Raw genomic sequence first — 24,186 nt, forward strand, 5'->3', positions numbered from 1 at the left:
CAGTGCCTGGGCCCACTCAGCCCGCAGCCGCAGAGCTTCCCCCTGTGTCCGCCCATGTGGCCCTGAGACGTGTCATGGGAGGGGCTCTATGTCTGGCCCCCGCCACACAGCCTGATGTTCTCGAGGCCCACTCGTGCTGCAGTGTGTCAGTAGTCACTTCTTTGTGTTACCGGGTAATACTCCATTGGCACACCGCGTTCTGTTCACCCTTCATCGGTTGAGGACACTCTCTAGCTGTTGGGAACATTCGGACCCAAGTCTTCCGTGGACTTAGGTTTACGTCTCTCCTGGGTGTGAGTGGAATGGCGGGGTTGGTTGTACGGTACGTGTATGGCTAAGTTTTTAAGAAGCTGTCCAGTTGTTTTCCAAAGTGGCCGCACGCTGCACGCTGGCCATAGGGGGTTCCTGGCCCCACCCCCTCCCCAACGTGGGTTCTTGTTCCACCTGGTGATCTTAGCTGTTCTCGGGTGTGAAGCAGCGTCTTCCTGTGGTGACTTCTCTAACGACAGCGACAGAGTACATTTGCATGTGCTTATTAGCCATTCATACATCTTCAGTGAAATGTCTTTGTAAATCATTCACCCATTTTTTACCTAATTGTTTTCTTCTAATGATTTCGTAATACTGTCTTTGATAAGCAAAAGCTCTTAATTTTGATGAAGTCTCATCTATCCATTTTTCTTCTATGCTTAAGTGCTCTGTTTGTCCTAAGAAAACAGTGCTTATCCAACGTTGCAGTCTCCTGGGTTTTCTTCTAGAAGCTTTTACATGTAGACCCTTGAGCCACACCAGATTAATTTCTGTATTGGTGTGAAGAAGGTGTCAAGGTTCATTTGTTTCCATTCAGATATTCAGTTGTTCCAGCACCATTTGTTGGAAAGACTTTCCCCATTGAATTGTTTTACTGCTTTTTCGAAACTGTTGACAGTGTACGTCTCGGTCCAGGCTGTTCTGCTGCTCTGTTCCCTGTGTCTGCACGGACACCCTACAGCCTTGAGGACGTGAGTCCTGCCACCTCATTCTTCTTTTTATCGACTTCGCATTTCCATGTGCATTTCTGAGTTGTCCAGCCTGCGTCTTCTGTTTCCTGAATTGTCCCAGCACTCACACGGTGCCGTTTCCTCTGCCTGCAACAGGCTGCCCGCTCATGCCAGCTGTCCCCACCCTGGCTGCCTGTCCTGCCTCCACTTCTTTGTTCTCCATAGCACTTACCAGCTTCTGGAATACTACCTGTCTGTCCTATTCATTATGGGTTTTATCTGTGTCCCCTCTGTGCCCTCCAAGCCTAGGATGGTGCCAGACATACAGCACACTCCCAAACAACCAGCCAGCGTCTCCAAGCCACTGGCACAGGGGCTGCTCGGTTCATACTGCTGGTAACTGGCAGGGCAAGCTCAACTCTGAAGCCGGAGGGCTGATACCCTCAGAAAAGCCACCCCTGTTAGCTCCCCACGGCTGCCGTGACCCATCGTCTCCTCCTGGAGGCTCCGGGCAGAAGCCGTTTCCTTGTCATTTCCTGCTCCTGGAGCCGGCCACAGCCCTCGGCTGCTGGCCCGTCCCTGACCCTCCCTGTGAGTCAGCAGCGCAGCCTTAGATCTCCTGCTGTCTTCCTGGAAGGACCCTCACGGTGACGTTGGGCTCGTCTGGATAACCTCGACCTCCCAAATTCCTTTACACCTGCAGCACCCTTTTGCTGGTTGAGGAAACGGTGCCTGGTTCTGGGCATCGGGAGGCGACGTCCGTCCATGCATTGGAATAATTTCCTCCCTCTGACTTTCACCAGGTGATTAGGACTCAGGGAGGGACTGTGTAGCAGCAGTGAGTGCAGCTAGATGCCCAGTCCCGGGACAGGTACTGGGGCCCCCGACCGTCCAGCAGTGGGCCTGCTGGGGGCAGGGGTGGGGGGCGCTCCAGAAGCCATGCCACCCATGTGTGGCAGCCCGCAGGCTAGGGTTCTCCCCTCCCTTGCCTCGCTCTGCCGTGACAGAGGGGGGCAGTGTGTGTATGCTTCTGTGGCTCTTGTGTGGTCAGGGTGGACTGTGCTGGGCCGTGGGGACTTATGAGAGGGGGTCATATGTGCTGTAACTGGTGGAATTCCCAAGACACCAGGGCTGCTGTCCAGGCCAGACAGGGGCTGAGTGCCTCGCTGCCGTTTGTCCTGGACCGTGAGGCGCTCACACCCCAGGCAGCCCCCCCAGGGACTGTGCCCTCCCACTCTCAGGCTGGGTGTGCTGTGCCTGGCGCTTTCTTCCCGACGGGCAGAGCCAACCTGCTTTAATCTGTTCACTCCCCCCACGCCATGCCCCAGGGAGGCCATCTGCAGGCCTGGACCTGCTAGGAAGACTGCATCCTTCCCCTCCGCCCCTCAGGGCTGCCTCCATGTCCCCCCGGACCCCCTCTGTGCTCCCTCGCCTTACCCCCTCCCAGAGCCTTCTCCCATTGGCGGCTGCAGCTGCTCGACCCCTTCTGGCGTCCTGTTCCTTGATCTGCTGCTGTCTGAAGGAGTCACTGCATTTCAGGTCGCGGCCTGCTGCATACGTTAGCAGTTTTAATAGACTGCCTCGTCTCAAAGGAAGGAGAGAAAGAAGATTGAAAACTCTTGTCTTGCAGAAAGCAGGCAGATTGACTGGGAAGGGACTCCGTCAATGCAAGATGAGCTCCAAAAGGCCTCCCTTTTCTGAGGGGCAGCTTGACTTCCAGGGCTCGGGCTTCTGGAAGCCCGCTGTCAGAACTCAGTGACACACACAGCCAGCGAACAGGCTGGAGGCAGCCAGAGCTCCACGCACTCCGCGAGCTCACCTCAGCAGGCGTGCTGTGCCGGCCGCATCTCCTGCCCTTGTCCCCCAGCAGTGACCACTAACCTCGTGCTGCCCAGCCAGCCCGACAGGCCACCCGCTGGGGCACATGCGGAAGGAAGGTGCCGGCAACTGGAGTCAGGCGGCGGTGTTGTCCGGTTTCCATCTTGGGGGTCGGGGCGTGATGTACTTCTTGTGTGCTTCTCTCCGCTGATGGTGTCTGGCTCTGGGGGGTGTGTGCTGGTAAACACCAGAGAAATGAGTACAAATAAGTCAAAGGTAGTGAGTTCTGTGAAGGTACCACACTCGGGGGTCCAGAGGCGCCCCTGGTGGGAGTTGGCAGGGAGGCCAGCCTGTCCCACCCGAGGCAGTGCCCAAGAGCGGGTCCTCAGGGCAGTGCTGGTGCTGCCCGCTGGCCTTGGGGACCCATCCCACCCTGCAGGCTTGAGTGTTTGGCTTCTCTGCTCCCTCGCTGGTGACATTGAGCAGGGCACTGACCTCTGTCCCCACATCTGTCAGAGGCCTGGGTAAGAGGCAGGCTGTGCCCTCCCACCAAGGCTCAGCTGGCCCTTCACTCCCCAAAGGGCCCGTGTGCTGGGAGCCCCGTGCCCAGTTAGGCTCAGGGATAGCGTCCTGTGGGGCTTCCACCCCTCTCTGTTCTCAGCAATGGGGGAGGGAGCCTTCCTAAGAATATGATGTCACATCAGCGCCTGCCTGTCACCCCGGGACTCTCCCACCCCATAATCTGGTGGGCTGTAATTGCTAGTGTCTTTTCAGATCATTTTTGTGCAAGGTGACAAGCTGTTTGCCGGAGTGAGCCGTTAATCACACAGACGCCCCTGTTGAAAGCCGGCACCGCGCTTACCAGGCAGCGTCTGCCAGGCAGCCTGGTGGTGGCACAGGCACTGCTCATCTGCATATAATTCCAGGGCGAGTGTCTTTTTCTCGTGTAAAACGTGTAATTTCCGGCCCAGCGGGGGGGACATAGGCTCATAATGGAGACTGGGTCCCGGGGGCCTGCAGCTTCAGACAGTTGGACGGCAGAAGGTGCTGGGCACTGGACAGTGGGGTCCCGTCCACCTGTCGCTGAAGCCAGCAGCTGGAGACCATAGTGCCCTGCTATGCGCTTCCTTGGAAAGGCCTCCCTGCCTGAGTGCTGTGTGGGGAAGGCGTGCCAGGGGACCTTGAAGCCGTCCGGCTGGCACGGGCACGTGACAATCATGGCGGACTGGCACGTACCCCTCAGTGCCTGACAGCCACCCTGGGTCCTGCCCTGGAATCTGGATTTGGGACAGGGAGGCGGCCTCCGACAGGAGCCCAGTCAGCATGCTTGTGCCCTGTCCTTAGCGGCCCCCTCGGCTGTGCACGGTGCCTGGGGCATGGGTCCGGCCTACAGGCCTGGCCAGTCCTCCGTCCACATGGCCTGTCAGGACCAGGACATGGACCCATAGCCACAGGCCTGCAGTGCCGACTCCCACAACTGTTAATAAAACTGCATAAATATTTGATGCCTAATTATTAAATATTTAAAAATGTAAAACTGAAATAGTTTAGGAGTTGCGAGACATGAATAATTCATCCCTGGGAACCTTGGGCCTGACAGAGCCAGCCCTCCCCACACCTGCCTGGGAGGCCCAGGAGCGCCATGTGGCCTGGTGTCACCTGGGGTGCCCGCAGCACCACCTCGGGTCCCTGCCTCCCAGCACTGGGTGTGAGGGTGGGCTGGGCAAGGTAAAGACCTCTGCAGCACAGGCGGGTCCCTCTGTCTTTGTTCTGCCGCAGGGACCAATGCAGAACAGCTGGCTTTTATTCCCCCAGGCTCCCTTCCCAAGTTTGGGGACACCTTTTGCCTTCCTCCCTGCATCTTCTCCAGACCCAACACCTGACGGTCCTCATGGTGGACAGCTGCTCCTGTGTGGCCTCACTGTCCAGTCTCATGGCTTGAGTTCCCACCTAGTGACGGCCATCCCTACTGTGTGTCTTTTCTCCAGATCTTTTAGACACTGAGTGGTCACTTTCCTCTGCCTGTCCTGGGCACCTTGAGCCTGACTCAAGTGACAGCACCGTCCTCCTGTCCCCCGGAGCATGCTGTCTGCCCTGAAGACCCCTCCAGGCTGGGAGGCAGAGATTGGCGGGCACTGGGCTTACCTGGGGTCCTGGCAAAGTGCAGAAAGTGCCCCGGCCCGGGCAGCCCCACCACGCCCCGCGCCCCTGCAGCCTCCCAGCTTGCCCGTCAGGCCTGCCCTTGGCAAGGCCTGCATGCGCCCTAGCACTTTTTGTTGTGTTTCTAAAGCCCGAAAAATCTCGGCACTGGCTGTGTTCTTTATTCACTTTTCAGAAAGAAAAATGACTCTGTCCTGAGTCCCCAAAGGGACATTTCAAAAGCTGCTTCCAGGTCCTGCAGAGCGCGGCTACAGAGGATCCTCCACTTTGGGCTGTGGCCTGGGCCGCGTCCTCACCCCTCCTCTCAGTTTTCCTCCCGGGACATCTGCCCAGATAGCGAAGGGGCGGGGGGGGGCAGCACCCACACGTTTACTGGGCTAAGGCGCCGCTGCCCCTGCAGACTCAGAGGAGACACGCAGCCCCACCCTGCTGGCCCCCGTCTGACTGCACAGCCAGAGCTCACACGGAGTCTATTCCCGGCAAACCCCCGGGTCCTGCGCCCTCCCTGTGGGTGCAGGCCTGGCCGTCAGACGCTGGGGCGGTCCTTAGTCTGCTCCTAGCCCTGTTCTGGAAGGCGCATCACCTCGCCCTTTAGCCCAGCCTAATGTCCCTAAACCAGGCACTCGTGTCTCCTCTCTAGGAAACCAGGGCCGTCACCTGGCGGGACACGGAGGAGTGGTGACGCCCCTTCTGCAGACCCTCAGGCACCATCCACGGGGCTCCACCCGTACTGTTTTTTCTGGTCCTCATCACAGCCGCTGTCTGTGGCCTGCTGACATCCCCACCGGCCAGACACTTCCTGCTTTCCAGGACTACCAAGTCTCTTCCTCTCCTCCATTTGCTGCTCATCTCCTAAGACTTTGTCCACCCCCAGATGCTGCTGCCCCTACCCCCACTGTCATTGCTGGAGGGAGAGGGAGACACACGCGTGCTCCATCCATTGTGTCTCAGGGGAGGTCTCGTGTGCTTTACTTTTGATTAAACTGACTACAAAGCTTCCCTGGGGGTTGTGATTTAGGGTTTATGGAGAAAAGGCAGTAGTACTTTCCATGCTCCAGGCTTCTTGCATTGCACTGGGGACACAATAATGACGAAAAGACTTGGCCTTCGCCTCCTCTGAGCTCACTGACCCCTGGAAGAAATGAGCATTAATGCAGAATTTTTATAATACTCTATTTTGTTATGATAAACCCTATGAAGATGACGTTATGTAGAAAGACGTGGTCTCACCTGGCAAGGGCGTGGGCTGGTCACTCGCAGAGTGGACGTGGGGCAGGGAGGACACAGGGCCTGACCCTGCCACAAGGCCGGCCTGGGCCAAGGCTGTCCGGCTCCGTGGCTCAGCCCTGGAGTCCAGCCACCCTGAGTCCTGGACCCAGCTCCCCACTCTAGGGCTCAACGGCTCCCACGACATCTGCCTCCGTATGAAGGGCTGGCTTCCCCACAGGGGGGCTGGGCCCCCATGGCACCTGCTGTGGTGTCACCAGCCTTCTGGACTCACGTGGGCCAGGCCAGCGCCCCAGCGGGGAGCCATTGCTTTGCAATGTCCTGGGATGGACACAGAGGCCGAGGCGCTCAGAGTGGGAGGTGGTTGGCAGTGTGTCTGTCATCCAGAATGCAGCCACGGGACAGGGCGGCCACTGCCAGCAGGGCAACCGGGCGGGGGCAGACCCAGTGCCCTTCGCCCACGGCCCAGCTGACTGTGGCCCGGTGCCGTCTGGCCTGGCTCGGGTGTAGGCACAGCTCAGGCCCACAGGAGAGAAGGGATGTGGACCACTGACCCCAGGGGCTGCCCTCCAGACAGCCATGTGCGTCTTTAACAGTGTTCCTGCCGCTGTCTTGTCTGCATGTGCGTCTGAACACTCCAAAGAATAAGCAGAGTTTAGAGGACAATGCTGGCAGTGCTGGGTGTTTCCGCCCTTTCTGCTGGTCCTCACCCCAAGTGGGGGTCGCCTTCCGCTGGTCTGAGAGCCAGATGAGCTGCTGCGATGCTGGCGGCCTGGGACTGAGTAAGAGTGTGGAACAGGGACCGTTTCTGTCCCTACCCCCACCCCGCTCCCTGCCCTTTCGCCTACAAACTGGCAAGAAGGAAATTGAATCACTGTGGTGTGTGCACTTTTAGTGAAACAGAGGCACAGCTGGGCTCTGGGGGCCAGTGAGACCGTGTGCGGGGACCCTGAGAGACCAGGCTGGGCCCGGCGTGTGCTGTCTCTGCGTCCCTGCGGACCCCATCCCTCCATCTGTCTGCCTCTCACTCCCCAGCCCCACCCCGACGATAAAGCCATTGTCCAGATTTCAGGCTCTGAACTGGATCTGCAGAGACGTGTGGGTAAACGCTCTCCCTGAGGCCCCTCCCTCGGGGGGGCCACTCTCTTGGCTTGCCTCTGTCTAACTGCGTGATTTACTTGGGTTCTGAATCCTGCCCACGGAGCTTTCCCAGCTGCCTCTGAAATTCCAGATGCCAGGTGGTGGAGGCGGGGTAGAGGTCAGCTGTCAGATGGCCCCTTGACCGAGGCTGGAGCAGCCAGGGAGCCTGGCGCAGGCCACACGGGGTCAGAGTAGACGGTGCTGCTCAAGAGCCCTGGGCTCGCTGCCCGCCTGGCCTCCACGGCCATCCCCGGCCTGCACTGCCTCTGCCTGCCCTTCTGCCATCGCGTCCTGTCTTCCCTGACGCCTGCTTGTCCACTGCCTCCTTTCTCCCTCCCCGCCCCTTGTCCCTCACCAAGGACTTACAGAGAGCCCACACAGAGGGCTGCGGAGAGGGCAGGTGCAGGGGGCCTCGCCAGGGACAGGGGAGAAGGGAAGACGCGGACAGACAGGAAAGGTGGTGGTTACAGGCGGTGTCCCTGGTCAGTGTGCCTGGAGGGCAGGGGCCAAAGAACAGGAAAGGCAGGAGAGGCGAGGGCACATCTGGGCCTCAGCAGGGGCTCAGAGAGGGTCGGCCTGAGCCCAGGGCTGACCGTCCTGGAGGGGAGCGGGCGGGGGCGTCTTGGCCGGACTCCCCAGAGCACGTGCAAGGTCTTCGCCCCCAGTGGCCTGGGACATGCACACAGCAGGGCGAGGTCCGGTGGACGGCCCGGGAGCTCATGGAGCTCTCAGCAGACCTGACAGCCAGCTGTGTGCCCTGCTGGCCCTGTCTGCCCGCATGTGGTCGTCACCAGCTGCCAGGCCTTGATGGAATGGCTGCTGGGGCTGTAGAGGGGTCACCGCTGGCCCTTGGCCTCTGGGCTGAGGAAACCGTGCACATTCTGGGAGAGGCTACATCACGACAACGCCATGCCAAGGCGGAGGGCCATCTTTTATTTATGTAATCCCAACCATCGTGTGAATTATTCATTCACGTTTATGTAAGCGATTGAACTACAAGAATAATGGCGGGGTCAGGACACTGACTGCTGCGCCCAAATCAGTGACAGCTCACAGCTTCCCTCCCTGAACTCACTTGATCAAGGTGGGCGTGGCCTGAAAGCTGCAGCCCTCAGGCCTCCCCAGGACCAGGCAGACGGGGTTAGGCCCCTCTTGACTTCCACCAGGCCGTGTGACCTTGAGGACCTTGCCCCCTCTCCAAGGCCCCATATTCTCACGTGTCAAAGTGGACACGAGATCTGCCTTGTAGCAGTGTGAGGGCTGTGCTGGGGGAGGCGTGAGCCCTGTCCCTGGGTCCTGGTGCCTGGCTCCCCAAGAGCGTGTGCGGCTCACCCGCCCCTCAGGGCCGGGCATGTCCCCCCAAGAGGCGAGGCCCTCACTCCCCACTGAGCCCATCTAACTGTAGGAGTCACGCACCACGGAACAGACAGGCAGCACTTGGATATCTGTGGGCAGCGCGGCTGCTTCCTTCTCCAAGGTCAGGCTGCATTTATTACCAAAATTTAATTTTCCCTGTTGGACACCTGAGATCCGTTCAAGGCCATGCAGCTTCTGACAAGGGTGAAATATCGCTGCACAAGTGTGGTCAGTGGGTGTTTCCTGCTGGAGGAGGCTTTCCTCCTGCTGACGGATCCATCCTGGGTGGGCTGGTCACACAGCTCCGGGCCGGGCACTGGGGTCAGAGCTGCCAATTACCCTTTTGATGTCATAGTCTGATTACTCGATTAATCAAGGGCTTTGTGCCCACATCCCTGGTAGAGAGGCTCTCAGCTTGCGAATAGCAGTGTCCACCAGGGGCAACGGAGCCGGTGATGAATGGGGGGCAGGTGAGGGCAAGGCGTGTGGCCAGATGGACAGGCGCCGTGTGCGGCCCCGCCATGCGCCGTGGAGAGGCCGGCAGGCACAGGGTCCTGGTGTCAGGAATCCTCATTCAGAACCAGAGCATGGCCAGTACCAGGCTGCCCACAGAGCGGCAGGTGGTGTAGACAGAACCTCGGTGCATGTTCAGAAGCAGGCGTGTTCGAGAGCGTGAGAGGCTGTGAGGTAGTCGAGAGTTTGGTCCTGGAGTTGGACAGCCCAGCCTCTGCCACGTGTCTGTGACCAAGGGGTAAATCTTGGTGTCCCTGTTTGCAAAACGGGGAGAGAATCTGCCCCTGCCCGCCTCACAGCCAGGTAGCCAGCTGAGCTCCCGCCATCGGTAGGCAGAGCTGAACCCGCGCAGCTCTCACTGCCCCCCCAGGATCTAGCGCGATCCTCACAACAGCCCCTGAAGGTGGCTACGTGCCCCACATGCCCCAGTAGCCGGAGGGCTCGGCGATGGGCTCAGGGCCGCAGGTGGGAAGGGTCTCCACTGGCTTTCTTTCCCTGGAATGCAGGCGCCCGGTCCCTCGTCCCCCTCCCCTCTTCCAGGGAGTGACCCTGACTGAGCGCTCGTCTTAAACTGGCTGGCTTGACCCCGCCACGTCTCAGCTCCACCAAGTTGCTGGTGGTTCCCCAGCCTGCACTGGATGAGAGCAGCTGCACCACAGGTCCTGTGACAGCCTGAGCAGGAGGGGTGCTTGTCCCTGTCACAGTGGGGAGTCCTGGGGCTCACAGTCCACAGGGACGCAGGACTCCAATCCGGGGCCCAGAGGCCTGAGGTTTTCCCACAACCGCCTGGGCCAGCTGGGCTCCCGTCCCGCCAGGGCCACCCCGAAGCCCTGCAGGGGGCTCCTCATCCTGCTCCACACAGAGCACCAGGAAGCATGTGGCTTTGGAGACAACTGCATGTGCGTGTGTGTAAGGGGAGCCAGCTCGCTCAGTAATGGGGACTACATCGGGGTTCAATCCCTGGGAAGGCACCTTGGGTGAAGGGTTCGTGGTAATCGCTGTGTATCCTCCTGAAGGCTTTGCACGGCTGGGTTCTCCCGTGGCGGCTGTAAGCTGGCGTGAGAGACAGGTGGCTCGGGGCTTCTGCCTTGTGCTGTTCAGGTTGGCCTGCACAGGGGTGACGGTGGGCCCGCCCAGACCCTGCCGCCGAGGGAGCCTGCGGGAGCCTGTGACCTCATGTCTGGGTGACCTGCAGGGGACCGCAGGGCAACACGGCCCGAATGACCTCTGCTCTCACGCCCCACTCATACCTGGCTGCTTCTCAGCCACAAGAGCTGGGCTGCAGACCGGGGAGTGTCTGTCGATCACCCGGGCACCGCGTGCGTTGCTGCTCTGAACCAGAGCTTCATGTCCATCACCTCCAGAAGGCCCGGCTGTGGGCCCCTCAGTGCTCGGCACACGTCAAGTCTTGCTGACGTGGCAGGGGTCTCTTCCTCGCCCTGCAGTCAGTGCCCTCTGCCGCTGGCACCCTGCTGCCCCTCGTGGCCTGTGAGCTCACCTCCCCCTCCCTCCACAGAGCTGAAGAAGCAAGTGGAGAGCGCAGAGCTGAAAAACCAGCGGCTCAAGGAGGTCTTCCAGACCAAGATCCAGGAATTCCGGAAAGTCTGCTACACGCTCACGGGCTACCAGGTGGACATCACCAGGGAGAGCCAGTACCGGCTGACGTCCATGTACGCCGAGCATAAGGACGACTGCCTCATCTTCAAGGTAGGCCTGCCTGCCCGCAGCTGGCGCCAGAGCCTGGGAGGGCCTGTGGCTGGCGCACCTCGCCAAGGGGCAGGGCCAGACCGCTGACCCTTGGCCCCCATTCTGACTCCTCTCTTGGTGTCTGCCTGCTGCCCGTGTGTGTGGGTTGCAGACAGTGGCACTGGCTTTTGAGAGAATGAAAGAGCCTTTATCCCTCTTGGGTCACCGCGAGGAGACAGGAAACACCAGTCAAATCTGTCTCCTCGATCCAGGGTCCAGGCCGGGTTTTAAGGGGCTCGGGGGACAAGGCTGCAGAAGTGCTGGTGGGCAGGTTTTCATGGGACGACCTTGGACCTTAGCGTGAGGGGCTTCAGCACCGGACCCCCGCACAGCAGCCCCTTGGCTTCTCAGGGGGCTGTGTGGCCCAGTCCCGGTCCTGTCCGGTCCTGTGGCTTCGGGGGTAAAGAGAGGCCTGCACTCTCCTGCACGTGCTTCACCGCATGGCTTCAGTTTGGGGTGTTGTCTCTGAAAAGTGTCTGTCTTGTCAGAAACAGGACCACTTTGAGCTGGTTCTGCAGTCATATCTTCCACCTGTGACTGTCGGTCCGTCCCTGGAGGGTGGGGGCAGCAAGGTTGGGGGGTGTCAGCGTCAGCAGTGCCCACAGGGGGCTGAAGTAATGGGGTGAAAGCCATTGGTGGGCCAGGGAGGTGTCCTCGATGCTGCCAAAGCATGCAGCTGGACCGTGGGAGGTGAGCGGAGTGCCTCCCAGCCCGCCAAACACTGGAAGCGCCAAGCCTCCAAGCTCCTCCTGGAGGTCAGGGCTGTCCGGCTCTCAGGGGCCCAAGGGGGCTTGCTGGAAAAACCTCCTGCTTGCCGGGTGCTGAGAGGACAAATTTGGAGCTGCTGAGCCTTCTGGCAGGAAGTTTCTGACCGGGGGACCAGAGCTGATGGTGCTGGCAGACCCACCTGTCGTCTAAGCTCTGTGATGGGAGGAGCGTGCCGCCCCTGGCTGCTACCCTCCGCCGGCTCAAGGCCTGGCACGCAGAGTGCTCCCTGAGGACGTATGGGTCGGACAGACGGACGAAAGCGAAAGGAAAAATATAGAGGGCAGACAGCAGATCGTGGGGTCGAGGTAGCTGCCACTGCCTACAGATGGTCACTGGCTGCCAGGGACCCGGCGAGGCAGCCCATGTCCCAGCGTTGCCCAGAGGGCACGAGAGTCACCCCGCCCTGCGCAGCTGCTGACCCGGGTGAGTGCCCTGGCCGGCCACTCTGCAGGGCTCAGCTCCCACCCATAACGAAGAGCTTGGCGCAGACGCTCTCCAGGGTCCTTCTCACTCTGTCTTCTGGATTCAGAAGGTCCTAGTCACTAGGGCCACCAGGAAGGGTCTCGAGTGCACTGGCGGCCCTAAGCGGGAGACATGGAGACGGGGTGACCACCAGGTCACGCCGCGTCACGGCCCTGCCCTGCGGAGAGGGGGGCATCAGGCTGGGGCAGTCTCCTGGCCACTTCAGTCTGTTTTATTTTCCCAAAAATGACTTTTCAGCAGGAAGGGGGCTGACAGCAGAGTCAGAAATAGATGAGGGCCGTTCAGGTTGAGCGGGCTCTGCAGACGTGCCCAGGGATAATTGAGGGCTTGGGCTCAGCCTGCAGGCTCTGCTGGAGCACGCAGCAGCCACGCCTCACTGCCGCTGTCGTAGGTGGGGGAGCAGCCGCCATGCTCCATGCTGACGGGTGGGAAGGCTGAGCACCTGCTGGTCCCACACATCCCCGTGCACGCTCATATCCTCACACGCACACACGTGTGCACACACACATCCAGGCGCACACACCTCTGTGCTTGCACACACACACATGCACAGTTGCACACACTTGCAGTCTGCCTCTGTCTGGTTGTACCCAGGTCGGTGCATCTGTGGGGCTCCCTGCTCCTGGGCACCTGCTCCTGAGAAATCAAATTACAGGGAGCAGGAAGTGTGGTGGGAGGGGGCGCCGGGTCCCCTCCTGTCCCAAGAAGAGCAGCCTGAGTGGGTGGAGCCCCGGAGGTCTAGCCTGCGGACAGGAGGAGCCCACTGGCAGCTTCCCCACACCCCACACCTGAGGCCCTGTCACTCTGATGCGTCTCACAGCAGGTTCCTGCTTGGCCGGCTCGGAGGCCAGCAGGGCAGGCCCCCACCCAGGATCATCCAGTCCGGGAAACAGGTCAGGCAGATGGCCCCGTGTATGGCCAGCTGCCCGTGTCCCCACGGCCAGACCCTCCCCAAGCATCTCTGCTTGTCTCAGAGCCCCTTCCCCTGCCCTCCTCACGTGGTATGGGCCTTGCCGGGGGGTCCTGGCCGCCTGCTGGGGCATGTTGACACAGGCTCAGATCTGCGCTGGGTGTATGGCGACCGAGGAAGTATTCCGCTTTGCTGCTTGGGGAGTAGACGTGATCTTCCAGCTGCCTCGTTGTCTCCTTGTAGAGCAACTTTGTGAATAAGCTGTGCACATGTGCCCGCCTGCCCCCCCCACCCCCGTGCGGTCATGATGGGTACAGACTGCTCCGCCGTCCACGCCTCCTGGCCCCTCCTCATGTGGTGCCCGCCTCTCTGGTGGACACAGACAGACCACCAAAGACCTGCGGCTCGCTGAGCCAGGGCGACTGAGGGCCAGCTGGGCAGCCTGCGAGGGGTGCTTTATGGAGGAGATGCCATGGGCAGCAGATAAGAACGGGGCTCCCCAGGGCGTCCTCTGCCCCCATCCCTGCCCTGGATTGGGGGGTGGAGCAAGAGAAGAGACTTGGACGAGGAGACATGCTCAGGCTGTGAGGACAGGCGTCCGCGTGGCCCAGCCCAAGAGTCCTCAGCAGCCTGGTCTTGCTGGCACTGTGGGGTTTCCATAGCAACAGCTCTTGGCTGGAGGAGGAAAGAATTAGGGGCTTAGGTGGCCCAGCCCTGCCCTGGAAGGAACCCCTCACTGCTCACGGGTATCCTGAAATAAGGGGCTGCCTCTCCTATCCCCAAGGACAACTGCCCTGGTCAGATGTCGACCTAGAACGCACCCCTGAGACACCCGCCGCCCCACACGGCCTTGGGACCCTGACGGCGGCGAGGTTCTCCGAGCACACCTGTCTTTCACCTGGCACGCACAGCGATGGCCTGTGTTAGTCTTTCTTCCTCCTTCTGCACAGCACAGTTAGGACACAGGCTGCTTGGGGGTGAACTGAGAGCAAAGGGTCTGAGACAGGCCCCCTGTGGCCCCCTGGCCTCCTGGTGGCTTGGCCGTGGGCAGGCAGGAGGCAGCCCCTCGTGGAGCTTGGCAGAGGAGGGCTGGTCCCCAGACCGATGTCCTGGCCAGCAGCTTCCTGGAAAGCGCTCTCCGCACGTTGGCCTTTGTGTTGGGAGAGGGGCCAGTCCAAAGCCGGACCACCCCTTATGAGGCTGCAGCAGGGGGTCCCTCCATGCCGCCGCGGGCCTCTACCCCATGTCGGTTCTGAGGCCCTGGCCTTGGGTTCTGGCTTGAGGGCGTTTAGGTGGTGGGAGGAGTCTGCTCGGCCAGGCGACTTCTTGTACCCAGGGAGCCTCGCCCAGCTGGGGAACCAGGGCCCCGAGCTGTCCCCCTGCCTGGTGCTGAGGCTGAAGAGCGAAGTGAGGCTTTGGCCTCCAGGCCACCGCCAGTGAGGTGCTGGGTGCTTGCCGGGAAAGGGGGTTCTGTTGACTTGGACAGCTCCCACCAGACTCAGCTCTGTGGGCCTTCAGAAATGCTGCTCCTTCTAGAAGAAGCACCAATGATGAGTCATTTGTGATGCAGCCATCTAGTTCCCCACAGACCAATAAGTGGACAAAACTGCCAGCAGTCCCTGCCTCCGCTCCGACGGCAGATCTGAACCACAGGTCGCCAGGGCAGCGGCGAGCCTCAGGGGACCACACATCCACCGGGTGATGGACTGCTGCCAGGTGATGGACGGCGAGCCAGCCTCGTCCCTTCTCTGCACTGTCCTTGTGGGCTGTGTGGTCAGCTCCAGGCCCGGCTGAGGGAGGATGGAAACAAACCTGTGTGTCCAGGAGCAGCTCTGCCAGATAGTGCAGGGCTGACAGGTCCCTGGGAGCCCAGGGGGCAGACTGAGGTGCTTTCTCCGTGCCAAGCCCCTGCACCCAGGCAAGCTGCCCTCAGAAGAAGCCGGTTGTCGAGCGTTCCAGTCTCCTGCTGTAACAACAGGATCCAGACAGACACGTCAATTTGAATTTGACTTTCGTGGGTCCCCTGCATTTCAAATGAAGTTGCTTTGAATGCATGATGACTTCCAAACCACTCTCATTTCTTCAGCTAGTTGGGGGGAGGAAGGGTAGGCTGAGCGGGTGCTGGAAGTGCAGTGACTCAGGAAGTCTGAGTAGCCAGCAGAGTGTCATGGCTCCCAGCCCCTCTGCATGGACACGCTTTCCCCTGGGGACAAGGGGGACAGGCCAGGACTCGTGTGTATGGGGGCGGGGGGGCGCCAGACAGAGCTGCGGCTTCCCAGTGTGCTGGCCCTTCTGTGGACGAGGGGCTGCGTGGCTTGGGAGACATGGAGGTGGGTCTGGACAGCTCTGGGGCGCAGGACACAGCCCTCGGCTCAGCACACGGAAAGACTTGCCAACCTCGGGATGAAAATCGACGAAGATGGATGAAGAACTGGCTGACGTGGTACAGTGAGTGCTGCGTTCCCAGTCACCAGAGGCGTTCAAGAGGTTGATGACTTCTTGGCAGTAATGGAGGATGAAGCTGGGTTGGACTAGATGACAGCTTCTTCCCAAGGAAGTGAAGCAGCTCCGTCCAGCGGTCAGTGGGCCTGATGGCGGCAGACAGCATGGTGCAGTGGGTAGAGCTGGCTTCGTTCCAGCAGGGGGCCTGTGCTGGCCCGTGGGCATGGCCGGGGGGCTGAGCCTGAGGGATCTTGGAGGGAGGGAGTGTGTTCTGTGGGAAGGCTGGCAGGGGCAGGGCCATGGGCCCCGAGCTGCAGCGCAGACCGTCCTCCAGAACTTCCCAGTGGGGACGGGAGGGCGGCACACGGGGGAGTGCTGGTGCCCGAGGCTAAGGACTCCGTGCGAGCCTGGGCGCCCATCGCCTTGCTGGACGCCAGCCACACTGGCCTGGCGACCAACGTGCGTTAACAGGATCTGTGGCTTTCTTGTCCTGAGCGTTGCTGTGGGAAGTCTATCCGAGTGCACTGGACGCACAGAATAAAACTTACAGCGTCACAGTCCCGTCACCAGTGACACCACCTGCTCCGTTAACATCCCATCATTGTCCCTGGTGCGGCTTCCAGGGTCGCGGACATGTTCCTGCTGCGTGCGGGCCGTAATATGCAGTTTGTTTCCTGCTTCATTCATTGAACACTGTCCTGGGCATTTCACACTGAATTCAGTGTTTTCCCAGTGATGGTGTTTCGTGGTTGCACGATGTGCTGTTTTGTGCCACAGTTTGTTTAACGTGCTTCCTTGTCGGGCATTTAACTGGTGCCTCTCTTTTCGGCCGCTTATTTGTTTATTTACTATTGTAAAATAGCATCACGATGATCATCCATTCACACAATCTCTCTCTGCCTCTCTGATTCTATCTGTAGAGTAAGTGCCTAGTCGATTATGAGTTTAACCCGATTGGATTCCTAGTTCAGGGTTTGGCCATTCTCAAGCTCGATGCCTGAGGTCTGTGGGGAGCTTTAGGGCGCACTGAATTACGGTGAGTAATCCTAATCAAACGCACTGTGAGGCAGTGGAGCAGCCCCTGTTCCCCACCTCACAGGTCAGCGAGCTGGGCCGGAGACCCCACAGGTACACAGAGCTGCCGTGGCCTCCCCCCCGCCCCGGGCTCCACTTCCTGTCCCTTTGCCGTTGTCCGCACTTCCCTTCCCCACACCAGCCCCCTCCCTCCCATCCCTCAGATGAGGTGGGGGTGTGAGGGGTCACGCCAGGGCGTTTCCTGTGGCAGGAAGGGTGGAGCGGGCAGCCTGAGCCTGATGGAGGGCAGTCGCTGAGGGCGAGGTACCTCACGGCTCTCCCAGAGCCCAGGCCCAGGCTGCAGGCGGGGCTCGGGGAAGCGGGGAATCGGGGGCCGCAGGCCAGCCCCTGTCCTGCACCCTTTGTCCACAGTCCTTTTCTCTTGGGCTGCTGTGGTTCACTGAGCTTCTTGGATTTATGGGTTTAGAGTTAATCAAATTTGGAAATTCGGGCTATCACTTCCTTAGTAATTGTTTCGGTACCCCTCTCCTGTTTTCTAGGGCTCCGATTACACATATTTAAAATCACTTGGCATTATCCTGTTGGTCACTCACTGATGCTCTGTTCGTGTGTGTGTGTGTGTGTGTGTGTGTGTGTGTGTCTTTTTTCTGTTCTTTAGTTTGGATACTCTCTGGTACTGTGTCTTTTAAGTTCACTGACCTTTTTGTCTGCAGTATCTAATCTGCTTAATCTCATCCAGTGACTTTTTCATTTCAGATACTGTATTTTTCATGTCTAAAAGGTTCTTGGTTCTTTGTTTATATCTTACTTTTCTCCTTCATTTTAGTTATCTGTTGCTACATGACATATTACTCTGAAACTTAGCATCCTGAAACAAGAAATGTGTGTTACCTCACACAGTTTCTGAAGGGCAGGGGTCTAGGAGCAGTTCAGCTGGGTGGTTCGGGCTCAGGGTCTCTCCAGAGGATGCAGTTAGGCTGCTGACCAGACACTAGCCTTTCAAAGGCTGCATGAGGCCCACAGGGCCTGCTCTCAGACTCACTCCTGAGGCTGCCGGCAGGAGGCTCACGTCTCCCCATGTGGCCCTCTCCATGCGGCTGCTGCGTGTCCTCATAACAGGGCAGCTACAGTCCCCCAGAGTGAGTGTTGAGAGAGCCAGGCCAGGTGGAAGCTTCATTGTCTTTTATAGCCTCAGCTTGGAAGTAACCACTGTTACTTCTGCCATCTCCTAGTGGTCACACGTACAATGTGGAAGGAGACTGCACACGGGTGTAAATCCCAGGAGGTCAGCTCATTCAGGGAGGTCTTGGAAGCCAACTTTTATACTCTTCATTGTGTTCATATTTTCTTTGAAATCTTTGAGCATATTTATAATTTTTCTTTTAAAGTTCTGGTCTGTTAATTCCATCATTTCTGGATCTACTCTTATTGGCTCATTTTTTTCTCTTGGTTATAGGTCACATTTTCTGTTTTTGCATGCTCAGTGATTTTTTTATTGTATGGTAGATATCAGAGAGATGATGACGTGTGTCTTCCTTTGAGCAGTGTCAGGCTTCTTTCCGGCAGACGGTGACGTTACTGTGGTCAGTTGGGTCCTTCTAAGGGTTGCATTTAAGCTTTGTGAGGGCTTGTCTAGATTTGCTTTTATTCTAGAGCTAATTAAACTCTACTACTGAGACATAACCCTTCGGGGGTCTCCAGCAAATGTCCTGGGTGCTCACTAAAAACTCCTCTCTGGCTGGTAGAGCTCATGTGTCCCCCAGCCCGTGGGAGCTTTGGGATGTTCCCTGGCAGCTCCCTCTTTGTCAGGTGCGTGGAGTTGCGTCCTGTCCACTTGGAGCTTCCTGTTCAAAGGGACCTTTCTCCAGATTGGAGAGCCCTTTCCCTGCTCAGCTCCATGCTCTGCAGAACTTGGCCCTTTGGCATCCAGCCTCCATAGCCTGAGTCCAGAGCTCCCTGCTCGACTCAGCAAGACGGCAAGACATGGCTCCCTGCACCACAGCCTGGAATGTGCCAGTGGGCAAAACACGGTGTCACCGGCTCACCTCATTTGTCTCCTTTCTCAGGAATCACTGCGGCCACTTGTCGAATATCTGTAAACAGATGTTGTATATATTTTGTCCATTGTTTTTTTGTTTATAACGTAAGGGTAAGTCTGGTCACAGTTTCTGGCAGAAGTCCTAGATTTATGTTTGAGGAAAGCAGTTGGTGCCTGTGACTCCAAGCTGGGGCTCAGCGGGTGGGGGGAGGGAGACAGGAAGGACCCCCCCTCCAGGGGATGGCTGGGGAGCTGCTCATTCATGATCTGCGACTGGGGCAGAAAGAAGGGACCTTCCCCAGGCAGGGGTCTGGGTCACTGGAACTTGGGGAGCTGACACCAGCTGTAGTTGCCTAGCGGCCCTGTGGGGGAAGAGGGAACTCAGGTTCTCCTTGGCAGCCCAGCTCCCACCCGCCCTGCAGAGCCCCCAGCCCAGGAGCCCCGCCCCACCAGCTGCAGGCGCAGGTGCCCTGGGCCCCCAGTGGCCCTGGCGGGAGGCAGGCCGCTTGGCAGGCTTTGGTCACAGGCACTCCAGCCGGCCTGCCACCCCCTCGCCTGCCCCCAGCCTGCCCAGGCCTCTCTGTGATTGAGCAGTTGGCAGGTGTGTCGCAAGATACTCTCCCTTCCTCCGCCAGTGCCCAGCCCCCCCACCCCCCCGCCCGGGTTATGCTGATGGTGAGACCGACTCAGCACCCCTTTTGTTTCTAAGGAAACCACACTCAGCCCACACTGCAGACTGCTGGATTATGAGGATCAAAGAGCCGGTCCTTCCTCCTCCTCCCCCCCAGAGACCCGTGGCCACGTGGGGGGCTTCCAGCACCCTTCCTGCTCTGGTTCTACATGGGCCTGGGGACCTCCCCCTCTGCCTCCAGTGCCCACTGGGAGGTGTGCTGGCACCCGAGCGGAAGCCGTGGCCAGGCCAGTGTGTGCAGCGGGAGCTGGCGCAGCACGAGAGCACTGGCCCCCGCCTCACGGCCGGCGGGGGTGTCAGTGTGATTGACTGTACAGACTTAATTAGTTCCCATCAAGGTTTGTGGAAGGCCTCCCTCGGGGAGCTGTGCGCGCAGCTTCTGGTTGCCAGGAGGCCGACTCCTCACCGAGGGGATGGCGTTAATACTGAACGCCCCCCTCAGGTGTCCAGTCCTCCCGCGACGCAGACACACTGTCCGCCTGTCCCCTCCCCCACACGTTGCTGTGGTAAATACTAGTGAGCAGTTTTTCCGAGGAGACCAGAGGGAGCGTGGGGGTGGGGCGGGAGGGCGTCCGCACACGGGGCGCCACAGAGCGGGAGCCCGGGGAGGGGGCCGGGGCTCTGGTCTCTGTCCTGGGAGGCCGGCTCCAGTGTGAGCGACAGGAAGGGGCTTGGTGGAGCCCTGCATCCAGGACCTCAGGCACGGGCGTGGTGTGGCCCTGGCGTCTGGCGCTGCTGGTCCCCTGCCGCTGGTAGCAAGTGGGCCTGAGGCTCAGTGCCGCTGCTTTGTTTCTGTTGAATTCATCTTCATAGTCACTCTGTTTATGGAGCACGGCGTTTGTTTTTATGTTCTAGTGCTGATACAAAGCTTCCTTTTAAGCTGAGTTTATTTAAATTAATGAGGAGAGTTGGTTTAAAGAAAAACATTAAGTAAATACTAGACCTGGCAGGCACAGTGTCACACAGGCACCGCCACTTGGAAAACTGCCACGGGTGAGCGTGTTTACTCCTAGCAAAGCCTGCAAAGGCGGCGTTACTCATTTTACCCCGCAAGTGAGGCACCTGACGTTAGAAAGGCCGGTGCGTGGCAAAGCCAGGACGAGTCCAGGTGCTGGGGGTGCGGGGCTGGGGTTCCCGCACTCAAGGCCTGAGGGAACGCTGTGTCCCGAGCTTTGCTGCCTCTGGGTGCTGGTTCTCAGCTGGGGTGATTCTGCCTCCAGGGGACACTTGGCAGTGTCCACCATGTTTGCAGTTGTCACAGTTGGGTGGGTGAAGTCGGGGATGCTGCTCAAGGTCCTACAATGCCCAGGATGGCCCCCCACAGAGAGCGATGGAGGTGGGGGCAAATGTCCATGGTGCCAAGGTTGAGAGGCCCTGCTTGTGGGGAGCTCCAGGTCCCCATCGGCGCTGTGGGGTGCCCGGCTTGGCCGTCCTTTAGGCTCTGTGAGGTGTGGGAGGCCTTGGGGATAGAGGCGGCCCCTCCAGTTCGCTGCGTCCTGGGGGCGGTAGGATCCGCCTGGGAGGGTGGACCCAGGCCCCTGCATTCCTCAGCAGCACTGCAGGAGCCTTTGGCTGCAGTCCGTGGTCTGCTGAGTCCTCGCCCAGTCTCCTGAGCTGAGAAAGCACAGGTTCAGACAGGTGGAGCATCTCGCTGGGCTCAGCTGGGGAGGGCCGGCCCCGTGTGCACCTCAGCCCCGCGGCTGCCTGGAGCCCCCTCACCCCGTGCTCCCCATCTGGACAGGCGGGGAGGCTGGCACAGCAGCAGCAGGGGACTGACTGCAGCCTGTAGGCTGCTGTCTTGTGTGGCAGGGATGTGGGCTCGTCCCGTGGCAGTGTGGGGTGGGGACAACCGTCCGCTGCTGGTGGAGCACCCGGCCAGGCAAGAGCTAGAGCTCAGCAGGAGATCCGGTGGTCAGTCCATGTCCGCCATGGGCTGCAGGGCACATGGAGGCAGCATCTGCTGTGTGCTTTCCTTCATGAGCAAAACCTGTGCGCGGGTCTCGCCCCATTCGGAGCCCCTGTGCTGTGGCGTGTGCAGGGCACTGCAGCTGGTGAGGGGGCAGAGTGAGTCCAAGCAGCCCTGCCTGGTCTCAGGTGGGCCCCGCAGGGCGCTCGCAAACCCAGGTGCACCCAGCCCCCCACACACACGTCCCGCCCCGCGCTCCAGTCAAGGCACGTCAGCCCCTGGCGCCCCGACTCAGCACACAGGCACTGCCTCAGGACCCAGGGCCTGCCTCTGCCGCTTCCTGGGTCCCCGAGGGTCACATGGCTCATTCCCTTGCCTCATTCAGGACTCTGCTTGAAGGTCACCCTGTGGACAGGCCTTCCATGGCCGTCCTCCAGAGGAGAACCACCGTCTCTTCACAGGCCCTCCCCCACTTGACATTTTGATATTGTATCGCATGTATTTTGTCTGTCCCATTAGAACACATACACACTGCAAGAGCAGTAACATTGTCTAATTTATTTCCAGTTGTGTTCTTAGCACCTAGAACAGTGCCTGACACGTAGTAGGTATTCAGCAAATATTGGATAGATGGGCAGACAGGTGGACAGGTGGGTGGACAGGTGGGTGGGAGGACAGATGGATAAATGGAAGGACAGGGGGATGGACGGACAGGTGGGTAGCTAGATGGATAGGATGGGAGACACAGTACATAGGCAGAGGACCCAGCACACGCAAAGGCCTGGGGCAGGGAAGTACGGAATGCCTTTAGGACGGCTCGGGTGTAGGGTATGGCGTTTCTGTCCGTGGCACAGGCCTGTGTCCCAGGGACAGTTGAGCTGTGGGGAGAGCGGTGGGCCTTCTGGTGGCAGAGCACTCGGCCCTTTGAGTGGCTGCTCACTTCGTCCTCCCACTGGGCTTTGTGGCAGACACTGACCCTGTTCACATGAGGGGCAGAGGGGCAGAGAAGGGTCATGTGCCCAGGGGACTTGGAGGCCACACTTTCACCTTTCGTCCCCGCGCAGACTCCTGGCAGCTTCGCTAATCCCGTGTGTCCCCTCACAGAGGGACACATGGGCCCTCTCATCTGTATCTCACCTTACCGACTGGTGGTGAGTTCTCAGAAACTTGGGGCTCAGCACTCAGAGCCATCCAGAGGTGCTGTGAGCCAGCAGGCCGCTGAGCCAGCTCCCCTGAGGGCAGCACCCCTGGTCAGCTCTGGAGCTGCCGGGTCTGCCTGGGCTGCAGCTGCCCTCCCTGCACTCTGCCTCCTCCCCCAGGAGCCTGGAGAGGAAACGGGGGCCAGGTCCCTGCGGGCCCCACTCCCTCCCGCTCCCAGGAAAGTGTTGCCAGCACACTGACTATGGCACCCGGCGAGCGGTGTGTACTCCGGCAACCCCACCGTTCCTGACGGGCGCCCGGGTAACGATGCCCCCGCTCAGCCCGACCCCATGCTGAGGAAAATAGAATTGAAATCAAATTTCAAATGTTAAACCAACCTATTAAAAAAAAAAGCCATCACATAGAAACATGGGTTTTTCAAAACACTGTTGTTTACGCTGTCGTAATTAACGTATGGGGGGAGAAACTTCGGGCTCTGTAGGCAGCCTGCCCCTGCTCGAGCACAGGCTCCGTGACACGTCCCGGCCCTGGGCAGGTAGCAGCCCTCCCCAGAGCCTTCCTCTGACCCCAGGCCAGAGGTCCCAGCACCGCCTGCATTCCCGGACTGACTGGATGGGAAACGGGGGCTGGAAAGCCCAGTCTGGGGAATGATGCTTACCTGCGCCTCTGACCAAGCCCCCAGTGTCCTGAGACAGGTAGGCCCAGCGTGGCCCCAGAGCAAGGCCAGGTCCTCGGTCCTGAGTTGCATCCTCTCTCCCTGCAGTTGTGGGCCAGCACCTCGAGCCAAGGGTCCAGGACTTGTCTATATTTCTGCCCAGCCCACAGTGAGGCAGGGGCACGGGTGGCAGATGGGCATGGCCTGCTCCACCCTTTAGAGAGGCACACGAGCACGCCTGGGGGAGACTGGGGTTAGAGCCCATGTTTGTGCAAAATACAGCTGCGCTCACCAGTCAGGGACAGCGAGGGACACAGATGACAGAGCTGTGCCCACCGGTCAGGGACAGCGAGGGATGGACGGATGACAGAGCTGTGCCCACCGGTCGGGGACAGCGAGGGACACAGATGACAGAGCTGTGCCCACCGGTCGGGGACAGCGAGGGACACAGATGACAGAGCTGTGCCCACCGGTCGGGGACAGCGAGGGACACAGATGACAGAGCTGTGCCCACCGGTCGGGGACAGCGAGGGATGGATGGATGACAGCTGTGTTGCGGGATCACATTACGCATCCAAACCTGAAAGATTTGGTGTCTGCCTGTGGCGCCACCACATGAACCGTGAGGCAGGAGCTGGTTTGTCTTTGTCGTTGGCCTGTTTCCGTCCCTTCCGTGCTTGTTGGGAAAAGACCAGTACAGGAGCCACCATCCTGGACGAGCAAGCGTTGGTACAGGGTGTCCTGGGGAGCGGTGGGGGGCGGGGTGCCAGGCAGTGCACCCCACTGACCCTGGGTACTCACGGCCCCTCCTGCCAGTGGGCTCAGAGCCTCACACGGAGGGGCCCAGGGTGGCCCACTGGTGGGGGGAGTGGGTGGCAGGCCAGGAACCTGCCTGTCACAGGTGACAGAGCGACATGGTTACCTGCTCACCAGCTTTTTATTAGACTTCCCCTTTTTCCTTCCAAATGTGCTTTGGAAATAAACACCTGGGGCTCTTATACTTCATATACGCAGTTTAATTAACTTTTAAATCACGTAATGCCCCCTGGACCTCCCTTGAATGCTGGCTCCCAGCACCACCCGTGTGAGGTTCTGGGGGGTGGCACCCACATCGTTCAGGCTGGGCCTGGGTGCTCTGAGCCAGCTGACATAGGCCC

At 59.6% G+C, this 24,186-nt stretch overlaps 1 protein-coding gene across 5 annotated transcripts in view; it reads left to right on the forward strand.

The window, feature by feature from the left end:
* MAD1L1 (mitotic arrest deficient 1 like 1) overlaps positions 1-24,186 on the forward strand; it is a 284,873-nt gene that overhangs the window by 240,333 nt on the left and 20,354 nt on the right. The window contains exon 17 of one of the 5 annotated variants that reach the window (XM_033096271.1): positions 10,711-10,901. The exons of the other annotated variants lie outside the window; for them this stretch is intronic. Coding sequence (XP_032952162.1) covers positions 10,711-10,901 — 191 coding nt within the window. The remainder of the gene's footprint in view (positions 1-10,710; positions 10,902-24,186) is intronic. 5 annotated transcript variants of the gene reach the window in all.

The sequence above is a fragment of the Rhinolophus ferrumequinum genome, chromosome 24 (genome assembly GCF_004115265.2).
Source record: "Rhinolophus ferrumequinum isolate MPI-CBG mRhiFer1 chromosome 24, mRhiFer1_v1.p, whole genome shotgun sequence".
Classification (NCBI taxonomy): Eukaryota; Metazoa; Chordata; class Mammalia; order Chiroptera; family Rhinolophidae; genus Rhinolophus; species Rhinolophus ferrumequinum.